Source organism: Sceloporus occidentalis, unplaced genomic scaffold, assembly GCF_023333645.1.
Source record: "Sceloporus occidentalis isolate IW3139 unplaced genomic scaffold, rSceOcc1.0.p SCAF_55, whole genome shotgun sequence".
Lineage (NCBI taxonomy): Eukaryota > Metazoa > Chordata > Lepidosauria > Squamata > Phrynosomatidae > Sceloporus > Sceloporus occidentalis.
Window position 1 is genome coordinate 3,773,849 of NW_028317035.1, and position 18,059 is coordinate 3,791,907.

The 18,059-nt window shown below is 38.1% G+C and overlaps 1 protein-coding gene across 1 annotated transcript in view; it reads left to right on the forward strand.

Moving 5' to 3' along the window:
- Positions 1-367: 367 nt before the first annotated feature.
- The window catches only part of LOC149287941 (interleukin-10-like), a 51,561-nt gene continuing 33,869 nt past the window's right edge, over positions 368-18,059 (forward strand). Inside the window, exons 1-5 of the mRNA XM_089492290.1 lie at positions 368-520; positions 1,867-1,929; positions 2,236-2,388; positions 3,187-3,252; positions 3,779-3,863. Of these exons, the coding sequence (XP_089348416.1) occupies positions 368-520; positions 1,867-1,929; positions 2,236-2,388; positions 3,187-3,252; positions 3,779-3,863 (520 nt within the window). The remainder of the gene's footprint in view (positions 521-1,866; positions 1,930-2,235; positions 2,389-3,186; positions 3,253-3,778; positions 3,864-18,059) is intronic.

An 18,059-nucleotide genomic window follows, 5' to 3' on the forward strand; every position in this document is an offset into this window, starting at 1 on the left:
GACATAATTGTATAAACAAAAACCTTGGGTAGAGATTAATCAGTTGCCTTAGAAATGCATCAGTATTCTTAAAAAGCCAAAAATCATTTATAATTTCCCTTATAGTGACTACGTTTTGCAACCTCATGCTTGGAACAATGCAACTTTTTTTTTTGTGAAACCACATAAGGCGATTTACAAGAACACCGACCTTAACCTATCTAGAGATACAGAGGGGAAAACTGATAGGGGTGATACAGAGGAAGTATGATGTCATCTAAATATGCAGGAAATTGGATTTACTATATAATAGGACAATGAAAATAGTTATTTTAAATCACATTTTGGAGTGTAACGCTAAAGATCAGTTTAAGACTGCATTGCAAAGATGAAATTCTATCTTCTTTTGCTGATAATCACTTACAGGGAGGTTAGCTGTCAAAGTGGAGATGCTGAAGGACATTGCCAAAGAGTAGTCAATATATTCCCTGCCAAACTCAAGGAGCTGAGAACAACTTTCCATAAAGTCAAGCGTTATTTTGTGAGTATTTCTTATCCTAGTCAATCGTATTTCTTATTACTGCTTAGTTTTGAATATTAATACAATAATAATAATAATTATTATTATTACATTTGTACATATTTCTGTGATGTGTAGATATAGGTTTATATCTGCAATTGCAATCTGCGGATAGATAGATAGATAGATAGATAGATAGATAGATAGATGTGTGTTTGTGTGTGCACAGCTGTATAGGAAACATTCTCCAAGCTGCACAGTAGACAGGTCAAAGCTGCAGATTGTCATGATTGCTATTAGGATATTAGGAATATTTCATAGAATAAGTATTATGCTATTATGATTGCAGAAGTAATTGAGCATTTTGCCTGTCTGTAACGTCTGGAACATTGGCACACTGATGGTTAAATCTGAGTGTGTGTATGTATGTTTACATATATATATATATATAAACATTAATATAATTTTTTATATATCATATCATAAATGCCATACAAAACAAAATAACCAACTGTATATAGTATCTAAAACAATTTAGAAGAACGTAAATTCTAAATAAAAATGGTGAAACATTTTTTATTAATTAGGATTTGAATGTTTCATAATCCACATGTTCTTATTCAACAAATTATATTGCAGTAGGTGGATCTGTACAAAGAGAGGTGTTACTGAGTATCTATACTTAGTAAAATGCATCCATGCTGATTTATCACTTACCATTGTATTTCTGTATTAATGTCAATTCTCTGAGGTTAATAACATAACACATCCCACGTATACACTTTAGATTTTCCAGTTTATTTTTAAATGGTGTCTTTTTACAAATGCAAATGTAAAAAACCTATGTATTAGTGTAAAACATAAGTGTGATGGCAAGATGCATTAGAGGAAGTATATGCTCTTTCAATATGACAGTATTTGTAGGTTTCTCTCAGAGACATAATTAGTCAGTTCTCATCATCAAAATAATTATCCCTAGTAGAGAAAATTACAATAAAAATGGCATCATCTTGTGGTGTGCTTACTATATGTTAAGAATTAAGTAACATATCCGTGTGCCTCCTGTGTCACGTGCCATCACAACATAGTAAGATTTCCAACTTCTGCAAATGTGTTTTATTGGATCCACGCCCACAAATGTATTTAAGCCAAATTGCTTTAAGATCAAGAGTGGCTGATTGTTGTATATGTTTTTAATCTTATGGAATTTGCTATAAAAAAGACATGGCAGTAGGAGGGTAAAGAACCCATAAAACACTTTTAGAGACTTTTTTCACTTTTAAATTTCATGTCCTCCCATCTTACAAAAAAACAGAGAACAGAAATCCTGTATCTGAATTTATAAATCTGTGTTTTGTGTTTTTTAGCAAATGAAGGATGATGCTTTACACATTATACTGCTTCAGGACAGCCTGTTAAAAGACTTCAAGGTAAAAACTGAGCTTAATTTTGAAACATAATTATAAAACATAGAAACACACAAGTTGACGGCAGATGAGAACCATTGGGTGCACCAGTATGCCCACATCAGTGCTCCCTGAGATAAGGAGAATTAATTAGTAATTCAAAATTTCTTCTACCTACCGATCTCAGCTTCCATAAGGTAAATGAGTCTGTTGCAAAAAAAAAAACTAAATAAGTAAAATAATAACTGAGAAATACATTTATATGCAAATATACTAGTAAGCCTTGCTAAAAACAAAAGTGGCATTTACATACGTCCTTTGATTTTGTAGAGCTCTATGGGGTGCCAGGCAGTGTTGGAGATGATTCGATTCTACCTGGAGGAGGTTATACCACACGCCCAAGACAAGAGCAAGCCAGCAAACATGAATATCTCTTACATGAAGGATAATCTTCTGGATTTGAGGCACACATTGAGACGTTGTGTGAGTACAAACATACCCATTTCCAATATGATACAACATACAAAGAGTAAATTAGCCACATTATAATATACCTGATGACGTTGGTGGTTTTAAAGACTTGCAATCTAACACAGTCAGCCAAAGGCATCATCTTTACCACATATGTTTATTTTTTCCCAACACAGTAGAACCCTTTATTTCAATATGTATTTTAGACATTGATGTTATGCTATAGAGAATACTCATGCATTTTATCCCTTTGGTATGAGGTTACAACAGAGCCTCCCTTGCGGTGCTGGAATAAAGGTGAAAATTGTCTAAGAAAAAGGGTCAAATGTCTTCTGGGCTAGCCTGATTTAAAAAAAAAATGCCACCATCTTATTTCTTCCATTATACATATGGAGTATGGATCCTGCAGTAATACATTCAGACTGTCTGCTCCACAACTCAACATGACATCATGTGTCATCATAAAGAGAAAAATTAAACATTTAAATGATTTCCTTTTTGTGACATAGTCCTGGTGTGTAACATGGTGTCATCATAATATGCTAGCATTTGGAATAGTAATATATATTAAAGCTTAAGGCAGAAGTTCATTTCAGTAGATTAACTAGCTGACTAATAGCCAAATAGCAACCTCAGCTTCCCCTAAAAAAACATCAAAAAGCATGATTTAGAGGTTTTGTGTGGACACTCCCAAACCTTCAATTGCAATGTCAACTGTAGTAGTTACACAATCTTGGCAATTCCTGTTTCCTAATGTGGCTTATTACATATAACTAGTTGGTATCATTTTGTTTCTGGTCCTTTTTACAGCACCACTTCTTGCCATGTGACAAGCAAAGCCAAGCCATCAAAGAGATCAAAGATACATATAGCAAGGCAAGTGCACCTCAAAAATGAAAGCCAATGAATGAGATCCTTTACCTTAAACCTATCTGTGTGTAGTTCATGGACATGAATGGGTTTTTTTCTAAGCAGGTGCATAGCCAAGATCTGGTCTGAGGGGTTAAGCATGGTTACTGAGCTTGTTTAATATGAACTGTGCCCATAGTTAGTGTTGGTACAGTGTGTCAAATATATCATTCTTTCAATCACAAATAATAAAGATAGAGAATAGAGGAAAGAAGAAATAATGCTTAATAAATATTCAATTGTTGATTTGATGCATTTATGGAAATCTTGCACATTAAATGCAATTACACTTCAAACATATATATATATATATATATATAATTCTTTAAATCACAAATAATCTAGATAGAGAAAGGAGAGTGTAAATAGAGGAAAGGAGGCATTATGATTAATAACTGTAAACATGGATGAGCAACCCCTCTGTGTATGAGAAGCTCATGTACTGTGACTCTTTTACAACATAACTCTTAATACCATGCAATTTTTTTTCCAGATGAAGGAAAATGGTGTCTACAAAGCAATGGGAGAATTTGACATCTTCATAGACTACATTGAGGAATATCTAACATCCAAAAGAAGTAGAAAGTTATGAACAAAATAAACATGATTTAGTTGGTCGGGGAAAATATCTGTATTATCTTTGGATACTATGTACTGAATTTATTCTGCTCCATTGACACTTCAACAATTGTCAATGTTTACACAGACTGCATGTTTTAATGTTGTCTGATATATTGTGTTATGTTAAACCCTTAACAAAGAGGAAAGTAAAAATGTATTGGTTACTGGTTTATATTTTTTGTAGGGTTCCTCGAGTAACTCCTTTGCTGACTCATTATGGGTTCTGTATAAAAAAAGGTGCTTCTCGGGCAAAGTTTGTTGAGTGGATTTACAACATAAAAAAATGTTCATTCCACCATTCTCTAATTGCTATGGTGGCCACTTTTGCACCTGGACATCTTCTTACACATAGCTCCCATAATCTTGTGAAGGTTTCTTCTATTGTATTCAGATTTCTGAATTGTTTTATACATTTGTAGAGTTAAATTAACAGAATAGATAACTGATATATGTTTAAACAGTAAAAAAATTATATTTTACAGAACTGCCAAGCCTTCATAGTTTTTGTATTTTGCTTTTCAACTCCCATTTTACTGGAAAAAGTGTGATTTCCATCATTCTGGTTTCATGATTTCTAAGTACAATCAAAACAAATTAAGACTGCTATTTAGCAAAATTTTCTTTAAACTGAGTGACAACATGTATTTTTGCTGGGCAGTGTTTTTCCAGGAATCATTGCACAGTGTTTGCCTCACGTTTGCCCTTTATTCACCTAATTAAACATGTTTTCTTTTACTGCTTGCATTTGGTGAGCTGCTATTAAGCTAGTGCTTGGTTCCTCACGACATGCATCCTCCTAAGCAGACATTTTTTTTATATGAATAAAGCTGTATTTATGTAATAAACTCTAGTACTAATGTTCCTTCTTACACAAAAATGAATTTCACCTATGAGAGTATATTCAAGAAAAGAAGTCTGAGTGGGTACGTAAGCGTGAGGGTGTCTGTTAGTGTGAGTGTCTGTGTGTCTTGGTGCATGTGTGTTAGTCTGAGTGTCTGGTGTTAATATGTCTGGGTATGTGTGGTAGTGTGAGTTTTTAGCTGTTTTATTGTCTGGGTAGAGTGAGGGGGCCATCCTGATGTCCGACCTGCCCCTGTTGCTGCCCTATGTGCTTTTTCTAATGGCATCAGACATGACATCATCAATTACACATAATGCTTGTTGCCTGACCTCACTAGCATCCTTGGTTATCGAGGCTTCTGGGTGTTGTGCAGCTGCCTTAGTATTTCCCCTGTTTAGGGTTAATTTCAATAACCTGATCCAGTGCTGAATTTAAGCAGAATTATGACCCAGGCATATGACCCACATTCTTTAAAGGATATATTTGCAGGAAAATAGTTGAAGGAGATTGCTGTCTTTAATGTAAAACACTGTCTTACTTCCTTGTTGCTTATATTGTTTGTGCAGGTTAGGTGCAATTGCAAAGAAACCCACAAACCTTTTTTTACTACTTGTCAGCTTACAGAAATACACCACGTGCATCATATTTTATGTTTTTTGGAAGTTACTCGTCTCACTAGGTGACAGTATACAATTTACAACATGGTAGGCACACATCAGGTATGGTAAACATTATTGGCACTTTAAATCTTTATTGGCATTTTACATCATGTACAATATCTCCTAAAAAGGGTGTGTCTTGAAACAGCTGTGGTCAGTATGCACTTATATGTTCGATACAGAAAAATATATGAAATACAATAACAATAAAAAAAAGAAATGGGAGGAAAAAATATAAATATGGAAACATTGTCATGGCATGATTATCGGTACCTTCTTGAAAAGTTGAAATCAGAATTCAAAGTATTCAAACTAGAATGTCATGACAGCAACACAAAGCCGGTATTTTATTTTGCATCGGGGGGAACAGACTTCCTCTGCCCTTATGCTGAAGTAATGGCGGTAGAAGAAGTAGAGCTGCGGGAAAGGAGACAGGGACATGGAAGCACTTTGGAGACATTGAAACATTGATGGCATGTTAGAGCTCACCCTCATTGTCTGAATTAGGCACATTTATTTTTTGCCCTGAAGAAACACGTCGCGCGCGCAGTGTTTAAGTCTCGAGCTGTCATCTGTGGCTGTGCTGAAGGTGAGGCTTTTAGATACCTGGGATCAATGATCAATGTAGCTGCAGCAGGCACAATCTCCCCACCTCCCCTCAGGGAGCGAGTGTCCTCCAAATAGCCACGCTTTTTATGAATCATTGGCAGTTTATTTAATTATTTATCTATGAGAATTGGCTACACCAACTCTCACCAAAACTCTCCTCACTGACAGCCGGGGAAGGTCTGCGCGATGGACGCAGACAACCCCCGCTGCTAACCGCACCTCCTTCCGGCTGCAGTGGAAGTTGTCTACGTGAATCGCGTAGACGTCTGCCCCGGCTACACACCGGGGAATCAGAAGCACGGGTAAGTTGGGGGGGCATGCGACAGGAGGATCCAGGTCCCCTCCAGCGCTGCGGGGGATTTGGATCTTAGTCTCATAGTCAGACCTTTTTGAGGTCTAAGACGACCCCGATTATAAGACGAGGGGTATTTTTCAGAGCATTTGCTCTGAAAAAAACTTGTCTTATATTCAAGCAAATACGGTATATTAAAGTGCATATGATGGCTGGGAGATGCCTAAAACCAGTAATTACTTAACAATACATTTATTTATATAAACCTGGTACAAAAGGAGAAGAGGGCTCTTCTCTTACAAGTTTACAATCTAGTCTGTGGTTTAGGGGAAGTGAAAGAGTAGGAGAGGACTGCTTGGAAAGGGATGAGTTGATAGAGTCAGAATGAGCTGTAGAAGTTGTTGGTCATTCAGATGCCTTGATTAGGATGCTGGCTGAGGAAAGGTTGTATGCTTCTTGAAAAAGGAGGGTTAATATTTTGGTTCTTTCTTGTATGAGGAATGTCTGAATTCGGGAGATGTTTTTCAGATAAAGGGCGCAGGATTTGGTGAGGGACTGGACGTAAGGGATGAAGGGGAGAGCAGAATCAAATGTGTCACCAAGGCAGCAAACTTGGTCTGTTGGTTGGATGGTGGGATTCAGGCCCACACTGGCCATCAGGCACACTGGGCATTTGCCTGGTGGGCCAGGCGGCGGCAGGGCCGGACTGACGTAGGGGCTGATGGAGTTGCAGCTCCAGGCCCCTGCCTTAAAATAAGCCCAGTCAGAACCGGACTGACTGGGAATATGCAGCCGTCCTTAACGCAGGGCAAAAGGGGCACCTGCCCCTTAAGCCCGTAGCAACTGCGACCGGGCCCGCAATTCTAGTAGCAGGCCCGCTACTTACCTGGTAGACGTGCGCGAACAGCGTCTCTTCTACCGCCAGGGGGACACAGGAATCCAACGGAGTCACATTACGTACGTCACGTACGTCACATGACCCTGCTGCGCGTCTGCTTCCCCTGTGCAGTAGAGCAGGTTGTCCGTGGAAGTCTGCGAGTGGCGCGTACATCATCAGTTCAGGTAAGGGAGTGAATAAATATTTGTGAACGAGTGAATGAATATGTGTGTGATAGCAAGAATGTGTAAGGGGGGGGATGCCACAGGCCGGCTGTTTTTGTGGCAAAGATGGCACAGGCAGGCTGTTTTGGTGGCAAAGATGCCACAGGCAAGCTGTTTTGGGGCAAAGATGCCAAAGGCAGGCTGTTTTGGGGGCAGCGTGGCAGAGCCTGTCCTGGTGTTTGGGTGACAGTGTGGCAGAGCCTGTCCTGTTGTGTATGTGTTTGGATGTCAGTGTGGCAGGGCCTGTCCTGGTGTGTGTGTTTAGGTGTCGGTATGACAGAGCCTGTCCTGGTGTGTGTGTGTGTGTGTGTGTGTTTGGGTGTCGCTGTGGCAGAGCCTGTCCTGGTGTGTGTGAGTGGGTGTCAGCGTAGCAGAGCATGTCCTGATGTGTGTGTGTGTATGGGTGTTGGTGTGACAGAGCCTGTCCTGGTGTGTATGTTTGGGTGTCAGTGTGGCAGAGCCTGTCCTGGGGTGTGTGTTTGAGTGTCGGTGTGGCAGAGCCTGTCCTGGAGTGTGTGTTTGGGTGTTGGTGTGGCAGAGCCTGTCCTGGTGTGTGTACGAACACAGAAAAGAACCCCAGCACTCCAATCAGCTTCCAATCCTTAGGTTACTTTATTCAGAGAAAGCAAAACAAAAAAAGCAATGTTTCTTTTTTTGTTTTGCTTTCTCTGAATAAAGTAACCTAAGGATAGGAAGCTGATTGGAGTGCTGGGATTCTTTTCTGTGTTCATATACTTTAAGAGGGTTTATGCTGTCCCTTTTTTCCTGCTAGCACCCAGCTTCCTGGGAGTTGAGTGCTGAACCATTTTTTCTTTTTTAACTGTCCTGGTGTGTGTGTCTGGGGTTGGTGTGGCAGAGCCTGTCCTGGTGTGTGTGTGTTTGGGTGTCGGTGTGGAAAAGCCTGTCCTGGTGTGTGTTTGGGTGTCAGTGTGGCAGAGCCTGTCCTGGGGTATGTGTCTGGGTGTCGGTGTGGAAAAGCCTGTCCTGGGGTGTGTGTCTGGGTGTCGGTGTAGAAAAGCCTGTTCTGGTGTGTGTGTGTTTGGTTGTCTGTTTCCTTAATTTACAGTAGGAACTATTTCATTTTTACTTATCCAGAGATAAAACGCCCTCCTGAATTTGTAGTGACTTCAGGCGACAAAACATTCAAGGCCCTGAAATCATTTAGTGGAAAAGATAAGGTATTGTGTTATTTACTCTATAATATTTATTTCAAGGATTAGTCGCACTAAATTGTGGCTTCAGGCTTCCCATGTTGAATGACCAAGTATTATGTATGTACATATATGTTTTTTCAAAAAAATGGGCTGCTCAGTGTGAAATGCCCGGGCCTATTTTTTGTCCCAGTCCGGGCCTGGTGGGATTGTCAACATAGAGATGTCTGGAGGGAATAGCAAGATGAACATAAGCTCAGTCTTTGAGATATTAAAATTCAGTAAGTGCATCACCATCCATGATGCAGTGTAGTCAAGTGTAGTCGGCAAGGCGAGTTAGAAGAGAGGGTGAAAGGTCAGAACAGGAAATGTAGATTAGGGTGTCATCTACGTATAGATGATATTGGAAGCCAAATTAAGATGGTCCAAGGAAAGCGGACATGAGAATCTGTAATACAGAATAAATATATCTGTGTAATAGTGTACACATAAATATATCTATGTATTAGTGTACAGGTAAAAAGATAACTTTGGCAATTAATCCTCCTTTAGTACTTTGTAAAGTATAACTGAAATACATTTAAGATATTTTGTGTTTGCGAAAGGGGTTAGGGTTCTGGAACACAAGGGCACAGGGCTGCCACTGGGTTGGTAATCAAATATCGAGTAATGAAGAACCAATTCAGACACAAACTTTCTGTACCCTGTACCGATAACTTATATCCAGGAACAGGTGGATGAAGCAGACAGTTCAAGGCTGGTGACAAGCAGCTATAACATGAGAGGAGTCAAGGGTCATAATTCAAACAAGGCACAACTAAGTTCTTAGCAGAGCAAGGGTATTAGCAACAAACTGCGGCAAAGCTAAAGTAAAGGTATCAGGCATTCAACCATACTCTTCCTGTAGGGATTTAGGAAGCATAATGTTACCTCAGCTATTCTTCTTGCCCCCAATCATTTGTGAATAGAGACATTCTTTAATGACAAGAGTATATAAAATGTGGGAATTATGTTCAATATTTTATTATCTTAATATCAAATCTAATTAGAACAAATGATTGCATCTATTGCACTTGTAATTTATTAGTTTTACACAAAACTATTTTGTATATGGTATGACAGTCCTCTGGGCTAAAAACTTTTAATAGCATAGGGATAAAAATTAGAAAAATATCCTTGTTTTGTACTGGAAAACTTAAAGGGACATTCGGCAGACTCCCCCCATATGCATTTGTCCCTTTGCCTGCCCCACCTCCAAGCTATCTTCCGTTCTTTTGGGTATCTTTGTCCAATATTAAAATTAGTTTTATGATATGAAACACAAGTGTGACAAATCTGCAAAAATAGAAGAAATCTGGGGGTCTTGTTCACAGCACTGTACCGTTTGGTAACTTGGGCTTGGTTCTCCCAGCTCTAAGCTAGCCATATGTCTACAAGAGCTTATGAGCACCAGATGAAGGTGCAAAATGCATAAAGCTTTTGTTTGTTTGCCACCAACCACTTCATTCTTGTATGGGCTTTGTAATCAATTGATGTACCTATCTTATCTTTTTGTTCCATTAAACACATTTAGCACATAAATCGTTTTCCCAGAGCGCCTGGGATGAATGCGCCACAGAAAAGCCTGCAGGGTACGCCTGAACAAACTTACAAATGTGTCTTCAAGCCAATAGTAGAAGCCCAGTGTTTTTATTCTCCCAGTGCTGTATACAAAACCATTTTTAATAAGGTAAAAAAGTGTGATACATAGAGAGCAGCTTAATTGTATCCCCACCCACCCCTGCCCAATGCTACATAGACTTATAGACATGGCTAGGGAATGTTCAAGAACGTTACTGTCTTCAACATGCTCTACTCATGTTTAAGGCTAGGATTGGGCTAGGTGAGCTACCTCTCTCTTGTACTTACTGCTTGCTAACACAGGACAGAAATCTGGTAGAAAAAGCTTGGGGGAAAAACCCAAAACACATTTTGTTAAAAATTAAGTCTGGGTATACCAGTCCTTTTCTGCTCAAAAACAAAAAAATAATAGCCTTAAGGTAATATCACAGCTTTTTTGGTCATCGCATTGGCAGCGATATATTGTTTATTTTAATATTTTGCTTGGTGAATAACATTTTGCATTTTGAATTTAAATGCGTACAAAATTACTTTCCTTACGATAGTCTAAAAGTGTCTCTGTGTAAATGAGTATCTACGGAGGTATATGTACAAGAATTAAAAGGAAATGCCTGCATGAATTCCAGTATGTTCTGTATGTATTGTTTTGTAATAACAAAACAAATGATCTTTTCCAAGAATTACTGTATAACCCTATTCACTAGCAGAACAGGCTGTTTCTAATATGTCATTTTAATCAGAGACCTCATCTACATTTAACTGTGTGTTTGACCCCATACAGAAAGTTGTGAATTCAATTTTACTCAACAGTTTCATGACAAACTCTCTATCTTCGCAGTTATAACAAAAAACATCATATAGTTCTACCATAAATTGATGGCTGAACTTAATATTGAAACCAAAACCCTACTGTATGCAATTTTTGTTTAAAAACGTACAACTTTTTTTTTATAAAAGTCTGCTAATTCTGGTAATTTAACAAAAGTGTAAGAAATGCCACTATTTAGAACATAGTGCTTTTAAAGAAAAAACAGTAACCAGACTAATGGATTAATAGATTAAAGAGCAGATTGTAAAGCACATACATATTTCAGTAACCACCAAAGCCTATTATGTTTCCCCAGTGTCTTCTTCCTGGCTTCTGTTATACGGCACCTCCAGTCCAGCTGTGCATGCACACGTTGCAGGTGTGTTTACATACTATATCAAAAAATACCAAAGTGTAGGATGTGTACACACCAATAAATCAGTAAATATACTTGTGTAGTATATTAATCAATAGAAAATAAAAGTAAATATTATCTTTCATAGTCACTCAAACAGAGTAAGGGAACATTTCATGCTGGCTTCTGTTGACAGGTGGAAGTCCAGGCTGTCAAAAAGATAGCCTGGTCTGACGTGTAGCATCAGGCAGATGTCTGTATCTCGCAATGTCTTTTCAAGACGTATCGCTTAAAGGAGTTAAAAGAGGTTACAGAAGGGTTAAAATAGTTAATAGCTGAAAAAATAGTGGCCTTATTTCCCTACCTGTCATTAAAAAAGAAACATCTGAGCATCTGCTCAGATGTTTTTAGGTAGCGAATTTAAGATTTCAGTTAAGTTATAATTCAACCCTTTATTAACTGTAACACCACATCTTCTTCACTGTCCTTGTGGCTCCTTATATGTAGGGAGAACCACAAGGAAACTAAAAGCAACATCTCCTGATTATAGACATACCCCACATAGATATTTTTTATGTTTCAGATGGCCATATTCATCCCTTACATAGTGCCAAATAGGGTAGTATTTTTAATACTTATGCCTAAACCCCTTAACATCCATTGACGGGTCAGGCACGTCACGCAAAAATGGTCAGGTGACAATCACTTTCTTCGCTTAAACGGTATTGTTGTAATGCCACTATGTCGAGGCATTCAGCAACACCGAGATCGGCATCAGGGGGCATGTCCGGTCCCTCCCCAGGGCATCGACATCTGCCATACACTGTATGGCGACGAACGGCCATTTTTAAAAGAGTTTACGAGGCGATCGTTCAATGGTGTCGCTGTAACGCCTCGATAACGAGGCATTCGGCAACACGGAACACTCATCCTAGGACGCACTGTGACTGCTTCATAGAGCGGTCACAACCGCAACTGCGAATGATTTTGCCACTCGCAAGATGGCGGCGCGTCCTTTAAAAAAAAATAACAAAGTTGGAAAAGTTCGCTAGAGGGTCTCCAGACCCTGTTGAGAAATCTGGCTCCACTTGCTGGTTGAATACAGGTACTGCATTCAACTATGCAAGTCAATGGAGCCCAGCTTAGTAAAATATTTTAAAAATAATAATAAAACAAATATTGAAAAAAAGCTAAAAAAAAAAAAGTGATAACATTTAACAATAATAATGCATCAGAGGAACCACCCAGTTCCAGCAAAATGTAAAAATGTACAAAAATAATAAAATAAATAATAATAAAAAAGTTTATTATTATGAGCAAGTACTAAAATTAGCGCTGTATATTCCCAAAAATCTTGACATGGAAAGAGTTAAAGAAAAAGCATACCGAAGGGGTGTGTAATTTAAAAAAATTTTTATGGTTTGATGGGGTAAATTGGAGTGGCCAGGCTCAAAGATAGGGCATAGGCACAGAATGACCAAAATGGGGGGGTGCGCACTTCCTAAATGTGGCGTTTTACCTCCCAAACAACCCGACAAACCCATGCATGGGGGGTATCACTGTACTCGGGAGATATTGCTGAACACATATTGGGTTCTTGTTTGAAAGTGACTTATACCAGGAGCTGTATAAAAAAAACACAAAATAAATTACTACCACAAAGTTTGACAAAGGGTGGTAATATAATTAGTGCACGGAAAGGGTTAAAATACCAGCATTTGAAATATCTTGAGGTGTCTAGTTTTCTATGGTTTGATGGGGTAAATTGCATTGGCCAGCTTCTAACATACCCAAAATAGCACATGGGGCAGAATGACCAGATTTGGGAAAAAATGGTTTTCAAATAGCAAAACGCTACATATTGCCCAATAACTTGAAGAAAAAAGCAGAAAAACATAAAAACATTGGGTATGTCTAAACTCTGGACAAATAGTAGAATCTATTTAGCAGGTTTTTTCATTAGCTTTTTTGGATGAGTAAAAGATTTTTCAAATAAAAGTAAGAAAAGGGTTTTTTTTATTTTTCATCATATTTTATTATTTTTTTATAAGAAATTATTTACTATCTGAAGAAAGCCCTTCTTGTTCGGAAAAAAACAATATATAACTTGTGTGGATTCACTAAATGAGTGAGGATAAAATTACATCTAAACACAAGCACCGCAAAAGTGTTAAAACAGTCTAGGTCCCAAAGGGTTTCAAAAAGTAAAAAACAGCCTGGTCCTTAATGGGGTTAAAGGAGAGTGGGGAGGGTTATACTTTTTACATGTAGTGCTAGGGCAATGTTTTTTATTTTTTTTAGCACTGTTATCAATGCAATATGAGACCGGGACATACCTGGTATGCCATGGTTACATGGCAGCTGCAGACTGGGACGTACCAGGTACGTCATCTCAAAAAAATGCCCCCAAGCTCCCACAGAGTGATTTTTTCGGCTCAAAAGGGGTTAACGCTTCACTGACGCTCTCATGGAGCGAACACACAGCTTCAGGCAAGTGTGGGGACCTGACACAACTTTCCCCTGCTGCCTGATCGCTCCATGAGGAGTGTAGGAGCGATCAAAGAGACTCCAACCTGCAATCTCCCATCTACCGGAGATTGTGTCCTAGGCAGCTTCAGGGACAGGGAGAAAGGGTTTTTCAGTCTCCACATGAGTGTGGAGACCAGCCCCAACCCCCTCCCTTGCTCAATTAACCCCTTCAATGCAGTTATTGTGTATGACCCCATCGCAGCATTGCAGGAGTTAATGTTAGTCCCCACTCAATGCTGTGCTTCAATGGAGTATCAGCATTGAAAGAGTTAAACAAAAAAAAACAAAAAACAGCACTGACCTGAAAGTCCAGGGTGCTTCCAGGTCAAATGCTGTTGAGTTTAATAACTGCTGCAGAACCAAAGTGGGCTGATGATGATCAAATCACTCCTGGCCAATAGGAGTGATCTGATCATTATGGCAGCCCCTGGATTACCCTGCCCTACTAAGAGAGAGGTCATTTAGGGTAAAAAACACAAATTATTAATTTAAAAAAAAACAACAATTATTAACTGATCACATTTTTATTGATCGGTCTCCCTGATCAATGTCAGCGGCCTAAACTTGTCACTTACAAGTGATCTAATAAAAAAATATTTTAAAAAGTTTAAAATTTGAAATACGTTTTGACTCCACAATGTCCATGCATGTGTGTTATCGCTGTACTCAGGGGGTGTTACTGAACACAAATCAAGACCTATTTTTCACACATCTACTCAGAAAAATAGTCATGGTGAAACTGCATGGATGCGAAAAATGTTTTCTTTTTTTATTAGACTAAATTTGGGAGGTGCAAAAACTGCTCTGGTCTTTTAGCGCAAACTTAGTAACAAAACCCCGGTCCTGAAGGGGTTAAGGGATCTTTTGACTGTGTTATATATGCCAGTGATGTCACAATGACATAACTAAGCTCCCTGTATTATTTATTTATTTGTTTGTTTGTTTGTTTATTTATTTGTTTGTTCTATATATATATTAGACTCTTACTGAAGATTTTCAAAGCAGATTTGAATCTAAACAGATATAAGTTATTAATAATGTGATTAATAATCAAATTAAGTAAACAGCAATATATACTAAATATAAAAATAAATATAACAAATCAATCATTTTAGCAAATCATTAATTAAACATAGTTAAATAAATATATACATTCCCTAAAATGTTGCAAATCAGATGAAACTTTTAAGACTAAGTCAGGTATTTACCCTGTCCATTTCAGAGGTGATAGCTTAACATTGTTTCAAAATGAGGTAGAACAAGAATTGATGGAGTTGGACAGAAAATCTAAACTTAATTCGAATGATTTTAAACACAATCTTACAAAGGACCAACAACACGCCATAAAAATAAATTATACAATAATAAGAGCATTGTCATCCCCAATGCAGAAAAGGGTGACTCAATAGTCGTGTTAGATCAGGATGATTATTGTGCAGAGGCTTATAAGTAATTGTTGGATAAAGTCACTTATGAAAACCTACAGTTTTATTCCACTGTACATTTTAATCAAGCACGTTAGGACGATTCTGTTGATAAATCCATAATTACCATAAGAATGTGAGTACATAACAACAGCAACCCAATTGTGCCTAAATTCCATCACTTGTCTGAAATCCATAAGAGAATGACTTAACCCCTGGAGACTGCGTTGGGCACGTGTTTTGCCCCATCCTATGCTAATCTCTTTTTTGTGATGGCGGGAACGCTCCCACATTTTTGGAGATGAGAATGCTTATAGAATGTCTATTGTCTGGTATTCCATAAATGTACTTTTTTTAAAAGCAGAAAAAAAACACATTGGCAGCTTTTTGACCATAGAAGTGATATAGCGAGGAAGGCATGCTCATTGCAACGTATACTATATCTAGCTGTCTTCTCTCCTTTTCTAATAATAATAATAATAATAGACTATATACAAGTGATATGTATCCATGTGGATAAAAGAGGTGTAGTTGCTGTAAGTTTGTACAGACCACTACATTTTTCTATTCTCCCGTAAATAGAAACTTTCAGGAGTGTGTATCTGGTTTTTCTCTTTGGAAAATGTAAATTAGGCATAACAGAAGGTGAACTACATTTTTGATTTCTCATAATTTATATATTTATTGAACTATATTTAATTAATAATTTGCTAAAATGATTGATTTTTTTTTATATTTATTATCTATTGCTGTTTATTTCATTTGATTATGATTATTTAATATTGATACATAATATTAATTATGTTCAGGGATAACTTATAAACGTATATTTGATTTTTTAATTTACTCTTTATGATTATGTAATCTTCAATATTGGGTATTATACTTAACTGACCATGTATTTATCATTGCTAGTTTTTATAATGAAAAAATAATGAAAAAAAATATTTTGGGGATTACTACTTATCTTAATAATATGTAATTTATTAGAGTTTCTAAATTTGTGAATTATGTATTTATATATGATTATATTGGTAACTGTGGAGTCTTTACTTTAATTAGCTAGGTTTTTTTAAAACATTTATTCATTTTCAATATAAAAACATATTTTTGTTTTGCTCCATCTATTTAAAGTGCATAAGATTATTTATAAAATATTATATTTATTATTAAAACACAAGTACCATATTTGCTCAATTATAAGATGACCATGATTATAAGACAACTCTCCAAAATCTGAATATTAATTAAGGAAAAAAAAGAAAAGGCCTGAATATAAGACGACCTTATAGGAAAAAAGTTTTACTAGTAAATGTTAATTCATGTAAACTATGTAAACTATTTTTTTGAGAAAAATATTTTTTTTGTTTTTATTTTCTTTTATTTTCCAACAGGCCCCCCAGTTATGCACATCTGCCCCCAGACTTGCCACTTTGCCCCAGAAATGCCTTATACCCCCTATATGCCACTGTGCCCCATGATATGCCTTTTAACCCTCTAAATGTCACTGTGCCTCATGATATGCCTTTTAACCCTCTATATGCCACTGTGCCCCGTGATATGCCTTTTGACCCCCTATGTGCCGCTCTGCCTCCAGAAATGCCTTATACCCCTATATGCCACTCTGGCATTTAGGGGGTTAAAAGGCATATTATGGTGCAGAGTGGCACATAAGGCATTTCAGGAGGCAGAGTGGCATATAGAGGGTTAAAAGGCATATAGCGGGTTAAAAGGCACAGAGTTAAAAGGCATATAGAAGGTTAAAAGGCACAGAGTGGCACATAGTGGCACATAAGGCATTTCAGGAGGCAGAGTGGCATATAGAGGGTTAAAAGGCATTTCTGGAGGCAGAGTGGCATTAAGGGGGTTAAAAGGCATATCATACAGCACTCTGCCTACAGAAATGCCTTATGCCCCCCTTTTAACACTTCTGACTCCCTGGTGTGTAGTCGGGTAGCGGGTAGACGTCTGCGTCCATCGGGCATACACCCTGTCAGAGTTGCGGGGAACTCTCCTCTCTGACACCAGGGGAAGGTCTGCACGATGGACACAGACAATCCCTGCTGCTAACGGCACCTCCTTCCGGCTGCGGAGGAAGTTGCCTACGCGAATCGCGTAGACGTCTATCCGCTGCCCCGACTACACACCAGGGAGTCAGCGAAGGTTACCAAACAGGAGGAACCAGGTCCCCTGCAGAGCTGCGAAGGATGTGGATCTCATAGTCAGACCTGTATTTGAAGTCTGATTATAGGACGACCCCGATTATAAGACGAGGGGTATTTTTTTGCTCTGAAAAAAACCTTGTCTTATAATCGATCAAATACGGTATATATAGTATATTCCCATATTAACATACAGTGGGGCAAAAAAGTATTTAGTCAGCCACCAATTGTGCAAGTTCTCCCACTTACAAAGATGAGAGAGGCCTGTAATTTTCACCATAGGTACACTTCAACCAGAGCCGGCCTTAGGTGTTCTGGCGCCCTGTGCGGACTACTCCTCTGGCGCCCCCCCATCCCAAAAAAAGAAAGGAATAAAAACTTGTAACAAAACTTGTAACAAAACCCCAATCACTATATACTACGCCAAACTTTGATGTGGTCTAGGCCTACCACTTCATTGTCTGGCTTAGTAGTAGGGATGCACCGAAACGAATTCTGGACTGAAACCGAAAGTGCAGCATTTACCTGGCCAAAACCGAATATGACCCCCCCCACACCATAAAAAAATCTAACACTTTTATTTAAAGAAAGTAACACACCAA